This window comes from Penicillium nucicola (assembly GCF_028828085.1).
Source record: "Penicillium nucicola strain IBT 29836 chromosome Unknown utg000010l, whole genome shotgun sequence".
Classification (NCBI taxonomy): domain Eukaryota; kingdom Fungi; phylum Ascomycota; class Eurotiomycetes; order Eurotiales; family Aspergillaceae; genus Penicillium; species Penicillium nucicola.
The window spans coordinates 4,550,392-4,566,979 of record NW_026643134.1 but is presented as its reverse complement, the minus strand read 5'-3'; the positions used below and the strand labels follow the sequence as shown (position 1 = coordinate 4,566,979).

Sequence of the window (16,588 nt, the reverse complement as noted above, 5' to 3'; positions counted from 1 at the left end):
AGCTAAGTCTCAGCCCGAGAAAATCCCGACGAAAGAATCGGCTTCTCCACCCCCTGCGGAAAGCCGATTATAATAAACGGGTTGTCCTGAAAGTTGGAAAATTATTGGGTTTCCGGGTGTATACTTGGGTTTGCCCCTTGCCCCTATTTACTGCCTTTGAGGGTTGGATTGGGTTTTTAGGCTGACTGTTCTGACTGTTCTTTGCTGCTATGGCTGAGAGCAGGGGTTATTGTCTTCAACTACTACAACCTACAGTCTACAACATACAGTCTACAGCTGGCTGTCTACAGCTGACTTTCTACAGTCCAGTCTACAATCATGATCTATGCCAGACTAGCTGACCCTCGTCTCGGTGGGGTTGTGATTTGTTGACTTATGCAGAACTGATGCTTGGTTCTGGGAACTAGCAACGACTCACTCGTCCATGGTCAATTGCATTGACGTGGGCTCTATTGGAATTGGAACCTGCGACAGACCAGCACCACCACTGCCACCAGCTACCCTTCAGTGCCGACACGCAAGTCGCGCCAACACCAGCCGACCAACACACGAGCTCGGAACAAGGCAAGATCCGAACCCAATTCAAACTTCATACAAGAACCAAAAAGGGAGAGAACATCTGACACGTTGTCATCAAACATGGAATTAATTACAGAGTCAAAAACTCGCAGATAAGGAGACTAAATACAACAAGGAAAAAGACCAGGGTTCCATACAAGCACCAATTCAGGAGGCTTGCACCAGGAACCACCGACCAAACAATTAACCAGCCACGCTGCTACAAAGAGCAAAACGCAGCCAGACACTTTTGCAACAGTGCCCAAGGAAGAGATGTTCCGTATTGATCATCTCAAACCAAAAAGGCAAACAGTCACAAAGCCACAAGACGAAAAACCTCTATCCCTCCTCCGATCTCCGAGCATGCGACCGAACCAACTATCAAGCGACGAGCGAACGCGTCGACAATGGCGCCTCACATACTCCAGCCAAGATCCGAGGGAGCTGAGATTATCGCCCGCGACAGGTACATACAGCGCTGGGTATCAGAAACATTACAAGTGCCACACGCACTTAGATGGCATGGACACCTCTCGATTTCAACTCAATCCGCAACAATCATTTAAGCGAGCTCACGCTCCGACTTGTTGCGACGGGTACGGCCAGTGGCCGACCAGGGGAAGTGAGCAACGGGAATGATGAAGAAGCTGTTGCTGGTATCGGCGATACCGGCCAGGGCGTTGTACCAGGCAGCAAAGGCCGCCAGGAGACCGAAGAGACCGCCTGCCTTCTGGACGGGGACGTTGACACCTCCGGAGGAATCGGTCTGCAGGTACGAGATACCGAGGAGGAGGAAGGTCAAGTCCAGGAAGAAGAAGAGCAGGAAGAAGGCAACGGTTGATTTCAGGGTGCAGAAGAGCATGATGGTGGTGAAGATGAACCAGCCCTATATTGATGACGTTAGCATTCTGCTCTGCCCAGGTGCGCATCCAGGATGAGTGATGGGAGAGGGCGACATACCATCAAGAACAGACCCATGGAGTTGTAGAAGTTGGAGGGATCACTGGAGGTGGCGCCGAGCTCTTCTTCGATCTGGAACCCACCGGGGGTCAAGACGATAGCAAAGGCCAACCAGAAACCACCGTAAGAGGAGAGAGCAGTAGCACCGAAGGTGTTGCCAACGGCCATTTCCCTGGGGAACGTTAGTTCAATCCTACTTAATTGGGGAGAAGGGACGACGAGGTAGGTACATACCACATGCCAGCAAGCAACTGCACCAGACCACCATATCCGAAAGCAAGACCAACGACAATGTTGGGCGCGCTGATATCCTTCGCACCAATGTTAATTGCGCTCAACACGAACGTAGTCAAGGCGAAAGCGCAGAGGCCCAGAGGCGCCGGATTGGCGAACTTGCGACCCTCGACCGACTTGTACAGACCCGGCTGGAACTCTCCACCGAATGCCGGGAGCGAAGCCTCGTTGGTGTTGACGTGAGCCAACGGTCCATATCCGAAGCGGGCGGCGGCGCGAGCCACCTGGTGCTCCTCGGCAGACATTTGAGGCTGCATCGCCGCACCGGCGCCGTTCTGAGTCTGGGGAGCGACTCCGACGTCCTTCTCCAGACCGGGGTTGGTTGATGCTTCAGTCGCAGACATGATGCACGGGGTTTCAGAACTGATTATTCTCGTTAAAAGGGGATCGTTAAAATAAGAGACCAGCTAGCTGGACTATGAAAAAAGATGAAAAAAGCCCAATTGATAACACAGTTATTAATATGGGAGAGAGGAATTCCACAGCACTGCTGAGATGAAGAACAAAGTTGACTTGGGGAAACTGGGATGACCCGGCCGCTCATATAGCCACAAGGGACGAACGGAACGAGGTGGAACCAACAAACTTACTGTCTTTTTTCCTTTTCTTTTCTTTTTTTTTCCTGATTTAATTGAAGCAGTGATGTGCAATCGTTTTCCAAACAGAGGTGGGAAAAAAGTGGGAACTGAATGGAGCTAAGGGGAGAGCCACTTTATGTATACAGCAGAGAAGGACTAGGGAGTAGAACTCGGACTAGGACGAAGTTTCACGAGACTCTGGAACTTCTGCCAATGAGCCACTGCCAGCAGACACACGGCACGGAAGAATATGAAAGAGATGCGAAAGAAAGAAAAAAAAAATAATAATAATAACAAAGTGACCGGGGTAAGGGCGGGGATCCGGGGAATCCTTTTTCTACTCTGACAATTCTCACGGTAGACACAACTCGGACATTAACCAGTTTACAGCTTACAGCTGACAAGTTTCACTGGAATTCCATTTTCCTCTGGGGCAGTGTTTCCATTGAATTTCCCACTTTCTTGTCAGCCGCCTCTGATCAGTGGGTCAAGGGTCTTAAGCCCCCCCCCCCCCCATGCATAAGAGCCACGGAAATTACTCAATGAAAATCGCGGCTACGAACCTCCTCTAGTCCGGAGAGAGAGCACTGGTGCAATTTGCATACAGTACTGACAAGTAACTCAGTGGAGAGCAGAGACTGACGATCCAATACGCAGCTCCCAGAAGCTTCGGGGGCGAAATCCCGGCACTACCGGGTCAACTGCGTCACGACCTCGGTCCAAGATTTCCATTTATCCAGAATATCCTCAAGCCCAGAGTTTCGACCAGTACCGACGGGGATTGGTAATGCAAAGCTGGGACAGTAGTCAGCTGTTTCCGGGTGGGATTACGCACCAATGAATTCATCCAGCCATACTTCCGTACAGTAAGCCCAAAACACCTGTCCCAACTATATCATCGGACTGGGGACAGGAGTCCAAGACGTGATTCGTGGTCGATGCAGGTCTCCCCATTCTCTCCCTCTCTGCATTAGGCCGGACTAACCTCGTGGGTCTGGGTCTAGTCTGTGTGCTGTCTCCCTTTTGCCCCTTTTTTGAGTCGGGCACGGATATCTGGACTGAACGTTGACACGGACAATCCTCATCTTAACTCCGGTTTTTAGTATTTTGCTGGACGTTTCGGAAAGACGGGACATGTCAGACTGAGTTTAGGTTCTTTGGATCTATCTCTATAGTATGAAGGTACTGCTGACGGCTATACACGAGTTCTCCAGGGAATGGTTCAACCGTTGAGAAATCACTAAACCTCGATCGGGCAATACCGTGGGATTTTCAATCCATTTGATTTGATATTTTCTTTTCTTTTCTTTTTTTTTTTCAAGCTAGACATGCACAGTCAAGCTTCATCTCCACATAGTGGTTCGATGGAGTGACAAACGTGAGAAAGTGGAACCTGTCGACGTCTCTCTGTGCTCCATTGAGTGCCAGTTAGCTTCGGATTCGGCCCGCGTCAGAGATTTCCCCGTTCAGCTTCGGACGGTTACTGTCTCGGCTTTGACTCCTGGGACCTCTCTCTCTTCTCCTGTCGAGACTGGGATTCCGTGAACATCCCCTGGCATTGTATCCAGGGGTTGGGGGCCAGGAGAGACACGGGAGGATCACTCCGCCACTAATGCATCTCGGTCATTATGCAAGATCCCCTGTGTAGACTATCGTATCTTCTGCAGCGGCAATGCTTAGGATCGGTGTCTCGATCCACTTGCCTCGTACAACCTGTCTTCCGTGAAATCTCTGGTCGCTAGTCACTAGTGGTGGTTGGTCCCCTTATACATTGGATTTGTGGCGTGCCAAGAACAATAAACAACCACCACAGGGCTTGAGATTGGCTTTAGCCCTGCCCTGTGCAAAAATTAGGTGGATTTTTTTGACTTTGGGCTGATATTAGCCGATGAGACATGAAGCAAAGGGCAAGTCTGGCCCCGGAGCTGCCTTGCACCAAAGTACATTCATTTGGGTACATTTGGACCGACTGTAACTCTACGGAAGTAGAGAGATCCTGACCTTGACGAGTGTTGGTGTCGCCCCCAAGACTGAACTCTATCCACGGGGTGGGCAGACAAGCACTAAAGTGGCACTATAAGCAGTTCGCAAAGTCAAAAGCCAGATTCAACAGTAGTCCAACTCTGACCGCTACTCGATCTCCAAGCACAGATCAACGGTTGTCCCAGCAGCCACATGGCCTATCCAACCTTTTTGCCCCAACTCTACTGAACCCAAACCTTCGATTCTCCCATTCCATCACTCTAGCAATGCGGGGAGAGCTCTCCCAGCATGAAAGTAGCGTCATGCATCGTCATGCAGCAGTCGATCCTGCACAACTGACTTTGCCGCAAATGTCAATCATTGAACATTGAATGCCAGGTTTCCCCACAGTTCCCAGGTTGCTCATCTGATCAATCATTCCATTCCCGCCAACCATAATGCCGCACTGCTGTCCCGTCCCCGATCAATGACTCCCAGTTTCGGAAGCGAAATAATTGGACTGCCATCCGTGGTTCACACTGGACCCTGACTGTGTTTTGCATAGCCGAAAAAGGGACGATTCGGCTCGGCGGAGCGGAAGGCGGATGGAAATGCCCAGTTGCGATGCCCAGAAGCCCCGAAATCCACTTCATTTGCCAAGTCGGACAGCCTCCAACACCACGTGAGCATCTTATGATGTGCGAGTGTGGGGAGACACATGTTGGATCTGAAGACTGTACTGTACTGTACTTTTGCGGGAGATCAGACGAAGTGGTGACCATGTTCCGATTTAGATCCATGCAACTCGCCTATTCGAGTCATGTCTGAATTTGGGATGCGTTTCTGTGCGGAGGGCCGCGGATCGGGTTGGGAAGTCTCAAAAAGAGGTTCGGGATGATGTTATAAGAGTCTTGAAGAGCGGTCAGATGCTGGGGCAACTTGTTTGCTTTCCTTGTTCGGCTTATCTGACTTTCTCTCCAGCAACTGCTGTTCAGGGACCCCCGTGGACTACCCCAACTCCTTATCAGTCCAAGACCTCCAAGGCCTCCAAAGGCCTCCAAACAACCTTGGAGCTCACCTCACCACTGACTACTTCCTAATCTGACTACTTCCCAATCACTGACTACTAACCCGACCAGGGCAGAAACTCCAACTGCCGACTCTCCCGCGTGCGGGGTCAACTATAACTCCAAGACAACACTTATCTCAGCGATCACCTTCCTTTTAAAGCCGACTGTGCACCAGTGAGCCTGTCAGAACCCCCAGGATACTTATCTAAGCTGCGCGCTGCACCATTCGCTTCGTTAGCAATGTGACAGTTGCGCTGGGACTTCCCGCCATCCCCTCGCCAGCAACCCAGCCAACCGAGTCAACCTAGTCAACCCAGTCAACCCCCGCGGCAGTCTCGCATTGAGATTCAACGTTGGTTATCAATCGGCGGCTTCAACCGCGAATTCTCCGCACGATGCACTTCTTCAGGAAGGTGAGAACGATGTTATCTCGTTTGGAGGTGTTGGTCTTCCTTTTAGTCCCTACGTTTGGTCCGAGGGTTAGAGGGGGTGCTGTGCCCTTGAATTGATGGTGGCTGTTTTGTAGAGGAGAAGAGAGGAGAAGAGATAAGGTGCCAGACATACTAGTATTTATATCAATCGATTGCTGTCTAGTGACTGTCTCTATCTACAGTGCTGTGTGCCCTCCGACGATCCTGGTATCCTATCCCAGCCAAATCACAAGAAGAATGAGCTCAGAACCAGAGAAACACCCAATATCCTCCAACATGGATCTAGAAACAAAAGGCGACCTAATATCTACCGGCAAGGCCGATGCAGCCCTCGACTTTCTCCGCTCAGAAGATGTGGCAGATCTATCAGAGGTCGATGAGAAAGCACTCGTCCGCAAGATTGACTGGATGATCATGCCGTTGATGTGGGCGGCTTATAATTTACAGTATCTGGACAAGGTGCTTAGTAGGTGTCCCCGTCCCTAGTTCCCATTGTTGACGTCTAATCTGCACGCATGGTGATCAATACTCATAACCTTGTTACTTTTCTGCAGTCAATTATGCTTCGGTCATGGGCTTGCTGAGTGATACCAATATGCACACTGATCAATTCTCGAATCTAACACTGGCGTTCTATGTGACGTACTTGTTCTTCGAGTTGCCTACTGGGTTCTTGATGCAGCGGTTGCCTACGGCCAAGTATTTAGGGTTTAATGGTGAGTATCGTTGGAGTGGAGGTTTGATATCATCGTGTTTTTGAGGGCTACTAACACATGAATAGTCACTTTATGGGGCCTTATGACAACTTTGAACTGCACGGCGAAGAACTTCCCCGGACTGATGGTACTCCGGGTTTTACTCGGTTGTTTCGAGAGTGCAATTGCACCGGCGTGAGTCCTACCAGTGCCCTACCCTAGAGCCAGGTCAGAATGAGTCTCACCCAATCCCAGATTAATCCTCATCACTTCAATGTGGTATAAAAGAGACGGTAAAAAAACACCCTCCATCTATACACCCACCCAAACTGACCGTTCCCAGAACAACCCAAAAGAATGGGAATATGGTATCTAGGCACCGGCACCGCGTCAATAATGGGCGCACTAGTAGCCTACGGCCTCCTCTTCTACACCTCCAACACCTTCAAGCCCTGGCAAATAATGTTCCTCATCTTCGGCCTAATAACTATAGCCGTCGGAATCAGCATAACGATCTTCCTCCCGGACAACCCCATGACATCGCGTCTAAGCCACAGCGAAAAACTCCTCGCCATCGAACGACTCCGCGAAAACCAAACCGGCATCGAAAACAAGCACTTTAAACGCAGCCAGTTTGTTGAGATCTTCACCGATCCGCAGACTTATCTGATTGCCATTATCGTGACAGCGATGGACGTGCCCAATGCGGCCATGAGCTCGTTCACGTCGCTTATTATCAAGAACTTCGGGTATACGACCAAAGAGACGGAATTACTGAATATTCCCAACGGCGCCGTGAGCATCGTCACTATCCTGGCTGTGTCGTGGACTGCGGGTCGCTATAACCAGCGCTGTTTGTGTATTGTTGCTGCTCTCTCGGCTGGGTTGCTTGGGGGTGTTTACTTGCTTTCGCGCCGCGGTCGAATAAGTCTGCGCAGCTGGCTGGGAATTATTTGACGCAGTGTACTGGGTCTGCGTTGCCGATTATGTATTCGCTTGCTGGGGCGAATGTGGCGGGTCATACCAAGAAGGTTTCTATGAATGCGGTTTTGCTGATGTCGTTTTGTTTGGGAAATATTTTGGGACCGCTGACTTTCCGGACGGAGGATGAGCCGGATTATGTCCCGGCGAAGATCGCTATTGTTGCGACGCTTGCTGTTGCGATTGTTTTTACTTTTGCGCTGAGGGGGTATTATGTTTGGGAGAATTCCAGGAGGGAGAAGGCTGGTGAGGGGAGCGGAGAGGTTGGGTTTTTGGATTTGACTGATCGCGAGAATAGAGGGTTTAGGGTGAGTTTGATATCGAATGGGTTGGATTGGGTGCTAATTGAGTTCTAGTATGCACTCTAGTGCAGAGATCGACGCTGCGGTATCATGCATCATGCACTCCATATATGCACTCTTCAAATCTTGCTATGTACAAGTCTATATCGCTAATAAACAAAGCATCAAATCAATCAAGCCTGAACTCCGACAGACTTGAACTCCTCGCTAAACTCGTAGTCAATGTATCCCTTGGGGTCCTTGGGAACATAGAAGTTGGTCCGATCATGAGGCACGAACGAAATGCCCTTCTTAATACGGAAAGCCAAGTCAGGGTTGGTGATGAAAGGCCGTCCAAAGCCAATCACAACATCATGATCCTGATACTTGGCATCGACAGCCTCGATCGCCGAATCCGTCTTATACCCGCCAGCAACAATCACCGGCGAAGCATCAGCATAAGCCTTGAAGAAGAAATCCAACTGATCCGTCGACTCAGTATCCGCATTACCCGTAATCCTCGACTCAACCAGATGAACATAAGCAAGCTTCAACGCCGCCATCTGCGTCGCAAGATACTCAAATTGCGGCAGAGGATCCTCCATACGCATACCCTGGAACGTACTCCAGGGACTGAAGCGAATGCCAGTGCGGTCGGCACCAACAGCCTCAACAACTGCCTTGGTAACCTCGACAGCAAAGCGGCCCCTGGCCTCCACGCTGCCACCATACCCATCGTCACGCACATTGCACTTATCCTGAATGAACTGATCAATCAGATACCCATTAGCAGCGTGGATCTCGACACCGTCGAAGCCAGCAGCGACGGCATTGCGCGCAGCCTGCGCGTAGTCCGCCACCCAGCCGGCGATCTCAGCCTCCTCAATCGCACGCGGCACAGGGGCGCCCTCGGCTGCCGGCGAGGCACTGCTGGAAACGAGGTCGAAGTCGCCTTCGGCCTTCAGGGCGTCGGGCGAGGCAACACGGCCAAGCGCCCACAGCTGCACGTAGATGTGGCTGCCCTTGGCGTGCACGGCGTCGGTGATTTCCTTCCACGCGGCGATCTGCGCGTCGTTGTAGATCCCCGGTACGTTGGGGTATCCGCCGGCGCGCGGCGAGATGAAGGTTGCTTCGGTGATCAGGAGGGTTCCTGGGACGGAGGCTCGTTGCTCGTAGTATTCTTTCACGATTGGGAGCGGGATGTGGTTGTCGTCGGCGCGGAAGCGGGTCATGGGTGCCATGGCAATGCGGTTGGAGAGCTCGACGCGGCCGACGCGGAGGGGGGTGAAGAGTTTGGTCATATTGGGAGGAGTTAGGGTTGAGATGGGGGAGAAAAGGAGGTTAGAGTTGGGGACTGATATTGGCTATAGATTGAGGACCAGGCGCTTATATATACTATTTCTATTCCACAGTATCTACCAGAAACGCTAGAGATTATCAAGCATCGCCGATTATCAAGCATTGGCATCAGATCTACAAGTGGCGGGAGAAAACTTTGGAACCGTAGCCCGCAATTGGCGAGTTGGATTGGCTGATTGGGTGGCCACGGGGGATTAGTAATCTTTAATCATTCCTAAAGGTTCAAGTTCGGAAAAAAGTGCAATTCGGAATTAGGGCTTGAGATCCTGATTCTTTCATATCCGATGCACCCCTGGCCCAGCCAGGAATATACCCATGTACACACTGGTATCATAACAGTAAACCATACATATTATCGCTCTAAGCGGCTTGCAGTAGCTTCAAGCTGTGCATTAAATGCCCGGATTTGGTTGAGGAGGCCTCCTTGGGCTCCTGGGGCTCGCGCACTGACGTTGGCAACGGTGCGGAGCATGAATTCGAGATCTGCAGTAGTCGATTCAACAGCTGCAGTGCGGCTCTTGTTACGCTCGAGGGCAAGATCGAGACTGTGAAGGGAGTTGTTGATGGTGGTCCGTGACTGGGATGGTTAGGAGGGGCTCTTGTGACTAAAATAGCAAGGAGAGCTGCGACTTACCGATTTGGTCTTCTCTTCTTCGATGTGTTTACCACGCACGGCGTCCATCTGTAAAGCAACGGCCTCTCGTTCCTTTTTCACTCGGTAGAGATGGCTGCGTAGATCCATCATTTCTTTCTTGGCTTTCTTCAATTGCACGCCGAGGACAAAGTTGCTGTCCAGCATCTCACTGAGATCCATAAGACGACTCTCGAGTTCAAATCCAAAGGCCTCGACGGCTTTTCTCTTGCGTGTCCACTCGGCTCGCCGTGTAGCATTTGCTTCATTGGCAATGCCATCTTTGAGTGTATTGAGGGTCTTCTCTAGAGTCTCACGGCATATCTGGCCCAATACGTCGGCAGGATTGACACCGCCGCGGTTGGGCACCTTGGTTCGCTGGCGTGATGATAGCTCGTCCGCGGAGTCTTGTTCGTCTCCAGAATCTGCTGCGGCAGCGACCCTGCTGCCCAGAGCAACAACATTGGCGAGACGATGAACAGTGACAGGGAAGCTCTCTCCTCGGGGCCCACGGGCTTTTCGGCGAGGTTGCTCTGTAGGCTCAACTGCTGATTGCTCTTGCTCGGCCTCGGCATCAGCTTCGGGCTCTGTCTCGTGCTCCACAGGACGCTTCGCCATCTTTGCAGGCCTGCCACGTGGCCTGGATATAGGTGCTGCCTCAGAGCTTGGTTGGTCTTCTGTGATGGGTTCGGGTTCGGGTTCAGACTCATGCTCCACCGGGCGCTTCCCTTTCTTGCTAGGTCTACCACGTGGTTTGGGAACTGCGGTTTCCACAGGCTCATCGGCTTCTGGTGATTCTGTCTCCGCTTCAACCTCGAGCTCGGGACTGGCCTCATGATTGGACTTCTTAGGTCTGCTGCGTTGCGGTTTGGACACTGCTGATTCTGGTACGAGTTCAGGTGAATTCCTGATACGTCCTGCGACTTTGGTCTTCCCACTGAGAGATGGTCTCCCCCGAGGCCGTTTGGGCTGTGCTGATGCCTCAGCTTGTACTGCTGTCGGTCCAGATTGTATTTCGGGTGCAATTGCTAGTGTCGTATTCGTTGTAGTTTCTGGTGGCTGAGGGCCAATCGACTTGCGTGGGCGGCCGCGCGCTTTCTTTGTCGCCTGGAGAGGCTCTGTAGATGCTTGCTGGCCTTGCCCGGGTGAATTTCTCGTGAACTCCAGAGCGCCCTCAGCTGCCTCAGTCTCAGCCTCAGCATTATTAGCTTCAGCAAGCTCTGTCGATGCCTTGCTTTGTGGAGGCGCTGTGGGCTTTTCGGCCAGACGGTCCGCTGGAGAAGGAGTTTCTGTAGTACCTCTCTTATTTCTGTTGTCTCTTTGGACCTTCTCGGAAGGTTTGATTGGTGATGGACTTCTATGCCGGTTTGGACGTGGTATCTTCGTCTTTTCTGGCTGTTTGGCCCTAGACTGAGTCTCAGATGAGGATGCTTTGGGTGATGAATTTCGCTCTTGGCTGCCTTCTGCTACTAGATCCCGTGTAACGCCGTTTTCCGATTTGTCATTCTGAGCAAGCTGCTCAGTATCGGTTAGGATTACTGGTTTCATACCATTAGCGCTCGAGGGCTCAATAACCGGCCGCTGGGTGTCAATAGAAGGCCCCGAAATAGATGTAACTTGATCTTCAGGATTTCCGGTGGGTTGTTCCTGTTGTGTAGTCGCGTCGGTGCTTTGGGGTGCATTGCTGAGTTGGCTTTCAGTGCTACCTGCGCTGTTATCAGCGGGTTCGGAGTGGCCATTCGTGGGTTGCGCTCTTTTTCGCCGAGTGGGAGTATGCTGTATTTTTTCGATTGGGTCTTGAGCAGGATTAGCACACGCTGAAGCGTAAGTCACGTCTTGCGCCACACTTACTGATCTTCCTCCGTTTGCTACTTCGCGTTTGTTCGGGTCCGTCGTCTGAAGGAATATCGTATGTTGAAGGTCTCTCGGGGAGTTTGTTACGCGCGCTTCCTGGTGTACGCGCATTTTGCTTCTCGGCTTGGGTCGATGCCTCGGGTGATGGTGGTGTAGTCGCGGGTTGTGTTTGTGGTTGAATTGGAGGGACAATAGCCAGCGGCGCAGGCGCTGATGGCTCAGGCGCAAGACCACCGAAAGAGAATCCGAAATTCACTTCCTTTGCTTTGCGCGTCCTATGCCACATTAGCTATGTTGTTTCGCGGGGTAGAAGTAAGGCGCGTACCCAGCTCCACGCTGCCGCATTTGCTGCCGCTCCTCTCGCGCTGTCAGTGGTTAGCGACCATTCCAAGACGTGTAGATAGACAACACCTACTGGGTTCCATAGTAGAGGAACGGCGTCGAGAAAGACGCGTCGTGTTGTTGGTTGAGGAGTAGAACGCCAATTGCGGTCGGAGCCAAGGCGATCGGGGGCCGATCCATTTTTGTGCCGATTTCTCCGCAACCCTCAACGGTTACCTTTCGCAAGTCCAAATGGGTTGGTTTTGGGGCGACAGCAAATCTGACCCGGTTGACAAGCTCGAACCGGGTCTTCGCGACTATCTCGAGAAGGAGCAGCCCGAGAAATACGTCCCTGCCGGTGTGAAGCCGCCGACTCCGACGCCTACGCAAACATCCGAACCTTCTGATTCCTCGAAACCAACAGTCCCTGCGGCTTCCCTTTACCAAGATGGTCGTTATGCCGACCTTTGGAAGACATATAAGCCACCGATGGAGATCGATGAGAGTAATGGAGTCCGCGGGGCGGAGCGAGTGATTGAGAAACACAAGGAGCGCGGCGACACAGTTCAACGGGCAGCAATGGAGAACTGCGCTTTGGAACATGAAGCCTTGACCACCTGCTTCCAGACTGGCAACTGGCGCAAGCAAATTGAGGCCCGATTGACTATGTGTTCCGCGGAGAACGGCACTTTCTCTCGATGCTTCACAACCCAAACCGTAAGCTAAGACCTATGATGTCTATATATATACTTCAACTAACACGGTTGCGCCTAGAAATTCCTCCAAGCTCTTGGCTACGCATCCTCCTTCTCATATGACGCCGAAAAAGAAGAGCGCATCCAGATGCACGCCGACAAGCTCTACCACCAGATGCTAGACTACGAAAAGCGAATCGAAGAAGCCAAGGCCGCCGGTCTTGAGCCACCTCCTATTGCATCCCTGTTCAATCCAGAGCAGATGCCCCCTGCCGAGAAGAAGCCTGGTCTGGAGATCCCCGGAGGCGAGCCCATCCCCGCAGGATTCAAACCCTCCAAGCCGCTACAAAAGCTCACACCTCATGAGCGAGAGCTAGAGATCAGGGCGCACTATGCGCAACTGGAGCAGCAAAAGTTATACGTGGAGGAGGTCGGACCTTTCATGAAGAATCACGATACTACAAGGGACAAGCGGCGGGAGAAGGCAGTCAGTTGGTTTGGAGAGACCATTGGCAGCTGGGTGTCGTAAACCAACTGGAATTCTATGTAACTTTACTTACCGAAGGCGTTGGGGATTGCAACTTTCCAATATAAATGTCCAATTGAAGCATGAAATATAGAGTCTCAAGTGCCAGAAGCGAGTCAGAGGCTCGGCATATCTAATCGACGGTCGCGTTCCCGCGCAAACAACTCGAAGCATCATCGCGGACCACGACTTTCCCTACTCTGAACTCTCTCTCCTCTTTACTTTCTCCTCTCTTCCTTTTTCTCATCGTTCTTCTTTCTCCTTCTCCTTATTCGTTTTTCAAATTGAGGACCCTCTCTGATCAATCCTGCTCGCACGGAACGAGCTATCACTCGGCAGAAACCATCTGCTGAATTCGAGGTCTCTCCCTTGAGACGACGCCCTTCATTTGCATCGGAGGTGGTCAATACAGCGTGTTGAGCTGCGTTGTCCGCCATGAAGGCTACTCCGTTGCTCGTCTCATGGCATAACGACAATGCCCCTATCTATTCGGTGCATTATGACCCCAATGGAAAGGGCCGTCTAGCTACTGCTGGCAAGTATGTTTTCTCTGCGATCTTGGATATGGTTCCTTTGGCTAACAGTCGCGTTTTCAAGTGACAACAACGTTCGAGTATGATTCCGCCTCCCTCGCCCTTCCCCGAAGACCGTGATCTGACCTATATACAGCTTTGGAAGGTGGAATCTATCGGAGATGACCGAAAAGTCACCTATCTAAGTACCTTATTAAAGCATACACAGGCAGTCAATGTGGTTCGGTTCAGCCCGAAAGGTATATTCCTTGACTAGAAAGCGCAGGACTGCAGATCTGACAGTTGACAGGTGAGATGCTGGCATCCGCCGGAGACGATGGAAATGTCCTGCTGTGGGTACCGTCGGAGCTGCAGACACAACCCGGGTTGGGTGAGGACCGCTCGGATGACAAGGAGACATGGCGCGTGAAGCACATGTGTCGCTCGTCCGGCGCCGAGATCTACGACCTGGCATGGTCCCCTGATGGTGTTTTCATCATTACAGGCAGCATGGACAACATCGCCCGGATCTATAATGCTCAAACTGGTTGGTGATCTCTATGTAACTTTGAACCAGTCGAATAAGCTGACAGGTCTATTTCCCCAGGGCAAATGGTTCGACAGATTGCAGAGCATTCACACTACGTCCAAGGTGTAGCCTGGGATCCGCTGAATGAATTTGTTGCAACTCAGTCATCCGACAGATCGGTTCATATCTATTCCTTGAAAACCAAGGATGGCCAATTCACATTGACACCACATGGGAAGATTCTTAAGATGGATCTCCCAGCCAAGCGTATCTCCTCCAGCAGCCCTGCGCCTCCAGATGTGACTAGCCGACCCCAGCAACCCACCGCCAATTCCCTTGCGATTGCATCGCCTGCTCCCTCAACCCCGGGAACCCCAATGGCTTCTAATCTTCCCATGGATCCTCCTCCAGTGTCGCATAGCCGACGGTCTTCGTTCGGCTCGTCTCCTTCAATCCGGCGCTCTGCGTCTCCTGCCCCGTCTCTACCATTACCCGCTGTGAAACCAATGGAGACCTCCTCTCCAAGCCTTGTCGGTGGCCTTGGGGGTCTCAGTGGTTTGGGAGTAAAGAACACCAGTATTTATGCGAACGAGACGTTCACATCTTTCTTCAGACGACTCACATTTGCCCCCGACGGAAGTCTGTTGTTCACTCCAGCTGGACAATTCAAGACTTCCCATGTCTCTGCTACGGATTCTGCGAAGACAACGGACGAGATCATCAACACAGTCTACGTCTACACACGGGCAGGGTTCAACAAGCCCCCAATATCCCACCTTCCAGGACACAAGAAGCCCTCAGTTGCGGTCAGATGCTCTCCAATCTTCTACACCTTAAAGGATGGTATCCAGCCCGCCAAAAACCTCACCCTTGACACGTCTTCTGGCGAAGATTTGTTCCCAAATCTTCCAGACCCTGTGGTCACTGCTGGCCAATCCTCGACTAGCCAGCTCCAGATGGATCCCCCATCTTCAGTGCCGGCTGAACCATCGAAACCTCAACCATCTCCAAAGACCACTGGAGAAGACGCAGCGCAAAACTCGGCTCCGGTCTTTGCGCTTCCGTATCGAATCGTATATGCTGTTGCCACCCAAGATGCCATTTTGGTGTATGACACGCAGCAACAAACACCCTTGACTGTTGTCAGTAATTTGCATTTCGCTACATTCACCGACCTCTCATGGTAAGTTGTTCCTCTTCCATTTTCTCTCGTCTTTTTCTAACACACTGTAGGTCTCATGATGGCCTGACACTGCTCATGAGTTCTTCGGATGGATTCTGTTCTGCTCTTTCATTTGCCCCCGGGGAGCTCGGACAGATATACACCGGTCCAGTAGGGCCAAATTCGACAACTCAAAACAACACAGCATCCACAAATCCCACCCCTCTGCCTACCCCAACGCATGCACCATCCCCAGCTAAGCCACACGCACCGTCACATACTGCAGTTGCCGCACCTCCAGCTAGCCCCGCACGGTCGAACTCGGCCAATTCAATCGCCACCCAGTCGTCGCAACCACCACCTACCGGTGTGGTGAACAACCCTACTCTGACTGTGGGCTCCGTCCCACTGGTGACGGCAACGAATTCCGCACAACTCCCAACGCTCCCCTTAACAACCCCACCCCAAACGCCATCAAGTACTCAAGGTGGTGCTGTTCCTAGTGGCAGTGTGTTGGGCAAGCGCGATGCAAGGACTGCCAGCGAATCTGAAAAGGAGGATAAGGATGCATCACAATCCTCAACACAGCCGCAGAAAAAGCGCCGAGTTGCTCCAACCCTCATCTCGTCCGGTACAGATTCACAGCCTGGGAAGCCTTGAGTGAAATCCAGACATTTCTGGGGATGTCGAGGCCGGTCTCCTTTTCTACCCTGTATCCCACGATTTTCTTTTCGAGTCCGACATGAAAAGCAAGGGACATTCAACTTTTGTTGCTTGTACCTATGGCTCATGACTCATGGTTTTTCTCATAATATCTCATCATGTTATATCCTTCTCGTCTTCCAATTGTACTCGCATGGGCTTCACTACATTCTTCGTTCTACCCGCATCTGATTTTTCGTCATGTTCGTTTATCCCCGGCGCAATAACTTTTCTTGGGTTGCTCTCATGCTCATTGGCACCGATGAGAAATTCTCTTATTTATTTTCAACCACTTCATTCTCCAGTGTCTTCTTTATCATCCTAGATGGACGTCTCATCTGCTGTTTTCGGCTGTTCTATGAGTTATGTATCTTCTTCTTCTTCTTGCTACTTCATCAAGGTGCCGTCTCTCGTTTCGGTGGCGCCTCTGCAGAATTGAACTACACAATGACGATCCATGGTCTCGCAGCTGCAGCAAATGGCTATA

The 16,588-nt window shown here is 51.6% G+C and overlaps 6 protein-coding genes across 6 annotated transcripts; 3 read left to right on the top strand and 3 right to left on the bottom strand.

Moving 5' to 3' along the window:
- Positions 1 to 1,120: 1,120 nt before the first annotated feature.
- N7511_010296 (acetate uptake transporter family protein) lies at positions 1,121 to 2,156 on the bottom strand (the record flags this gene model as incomplete). The annotated part of the gene is made up of 3 exons (XM_057132673.1): positions 1,121 to 1,444; positions 1,519 to 1,690; positions 1,753 to 2,156. 3 exons carry the CDS (start codon positions 2,154 to 2,156, stop codon positions 1,121 to 1,123), a joined length of 900 nt encoding a protein of 299 aa, XP_056980661.1.
- A 3,934-nt stretch (positions 2,157 to 6,090) lies between these two features.
- N7511_010295 (putative MFS transporter) lies at positions 6,091 to 7,897 on the top strand (the record flags this gene model as incomplete). Its single annotated transcript, XM_057132672.1, has 7 exons — positions 6,091 to 6,319; positions 6,408 to 6,569; positions 6,635 to 6,743; positions 6,804 to 6,841; positions 6,892 to 7,445; positions 7,511 to 7,837; positions 7,886 to 7,897. The coding sequence occupies 7 exons, from the start codon at positions 6,091 to 6,093 to the stop codon at positions 7,895 to 7,897; spliced, it is 1,431 nt and encodes a 476-aa protein (XP_056980660.1).
- Positions 7,898 to 8,004: 107 nt separating this feature from the next.
- N7511_010294 (alkene reductase) lies at positions 8,005 to 9,111 on the bottom strand (the record flags this gene model as incomplete). Its single annotated transcript, XM_057132671.1, has 1 exon — positions 8,005 to 9,111. One exon carries the CDS (start codon positions 9,109 to 9,111, stop codon positions 8,005 to 8,007), a length of 1,107 nt encoding a protein of 368 aa, XP_056980659.1.
- A 410-nt stretch (positions 9,112 to 9,521) lies between these two features.
- Positions 9,522 to 12,079, bottom strand: N7511_010293 (uncharacterized protein; the record flags this gene model as incomplete). The annotated part of the gene is made up of 5 exons (XM_057132670.1): positions 9,522 to 9,746; positions 9,804 to 11,596; positions 11,652 to 11,929; positions 11,980 to 12,019; positions 12,070 to 12,079. 5 exons carry the CDS (start codon positions 12,077 to 12,079, stop codon positions 9,522 to 9,524), a joined length of 2,346 nt encoding a protein of 781 aa, XP_056980658.1.
- A 148-nt stretch (positions 12,080 to 12,227) lies between these two features.
- Positions 12,228 to 13,199, top strand: N7511_010292 (uncharacterized protein; the record flags this gene model as incomplete). Its single annotated transcript, XM_057132669.1, has 2 exons — positions 12,228 to 12,692; positions 12,750 to 13,199. The coding sequence occupies 2 exons, from the start codon at positions 12,228 to 12,230 to the stop codon at positions 13,197 to 13,199; spliced, it is 915 nt and encodes a 304-aa protein (XP_056980657.1).
- A 432-nt stretch (positions 13,200 to 13,631) lies between these two features.
- N7511_010291 (uncharacterized protein) lies at positions 13,632 to 16,059 on the top strand (the record flags this gene model as incomplete). Its single annotated transcript, XM_057132668.1, has 6 exons — positions 13,632 to 13,735; positions 13,794 to 13,809; positions 13,866 to 13,968; positions 14,019 to 14,255; positions 14,316 to 15,420; positions 15,471 to 16,059. The coding sequence occupies 6 exons, from the start codon at positions 13,632 to 13,634 to the stop codon at positions 16,057 to 16,059; spliced, it is 2,154 nt and encodes a 717-aa protein (XP_056980656.1).
- Positions 16,060 to 16,588: the final 529 nt, after the last annotated feature.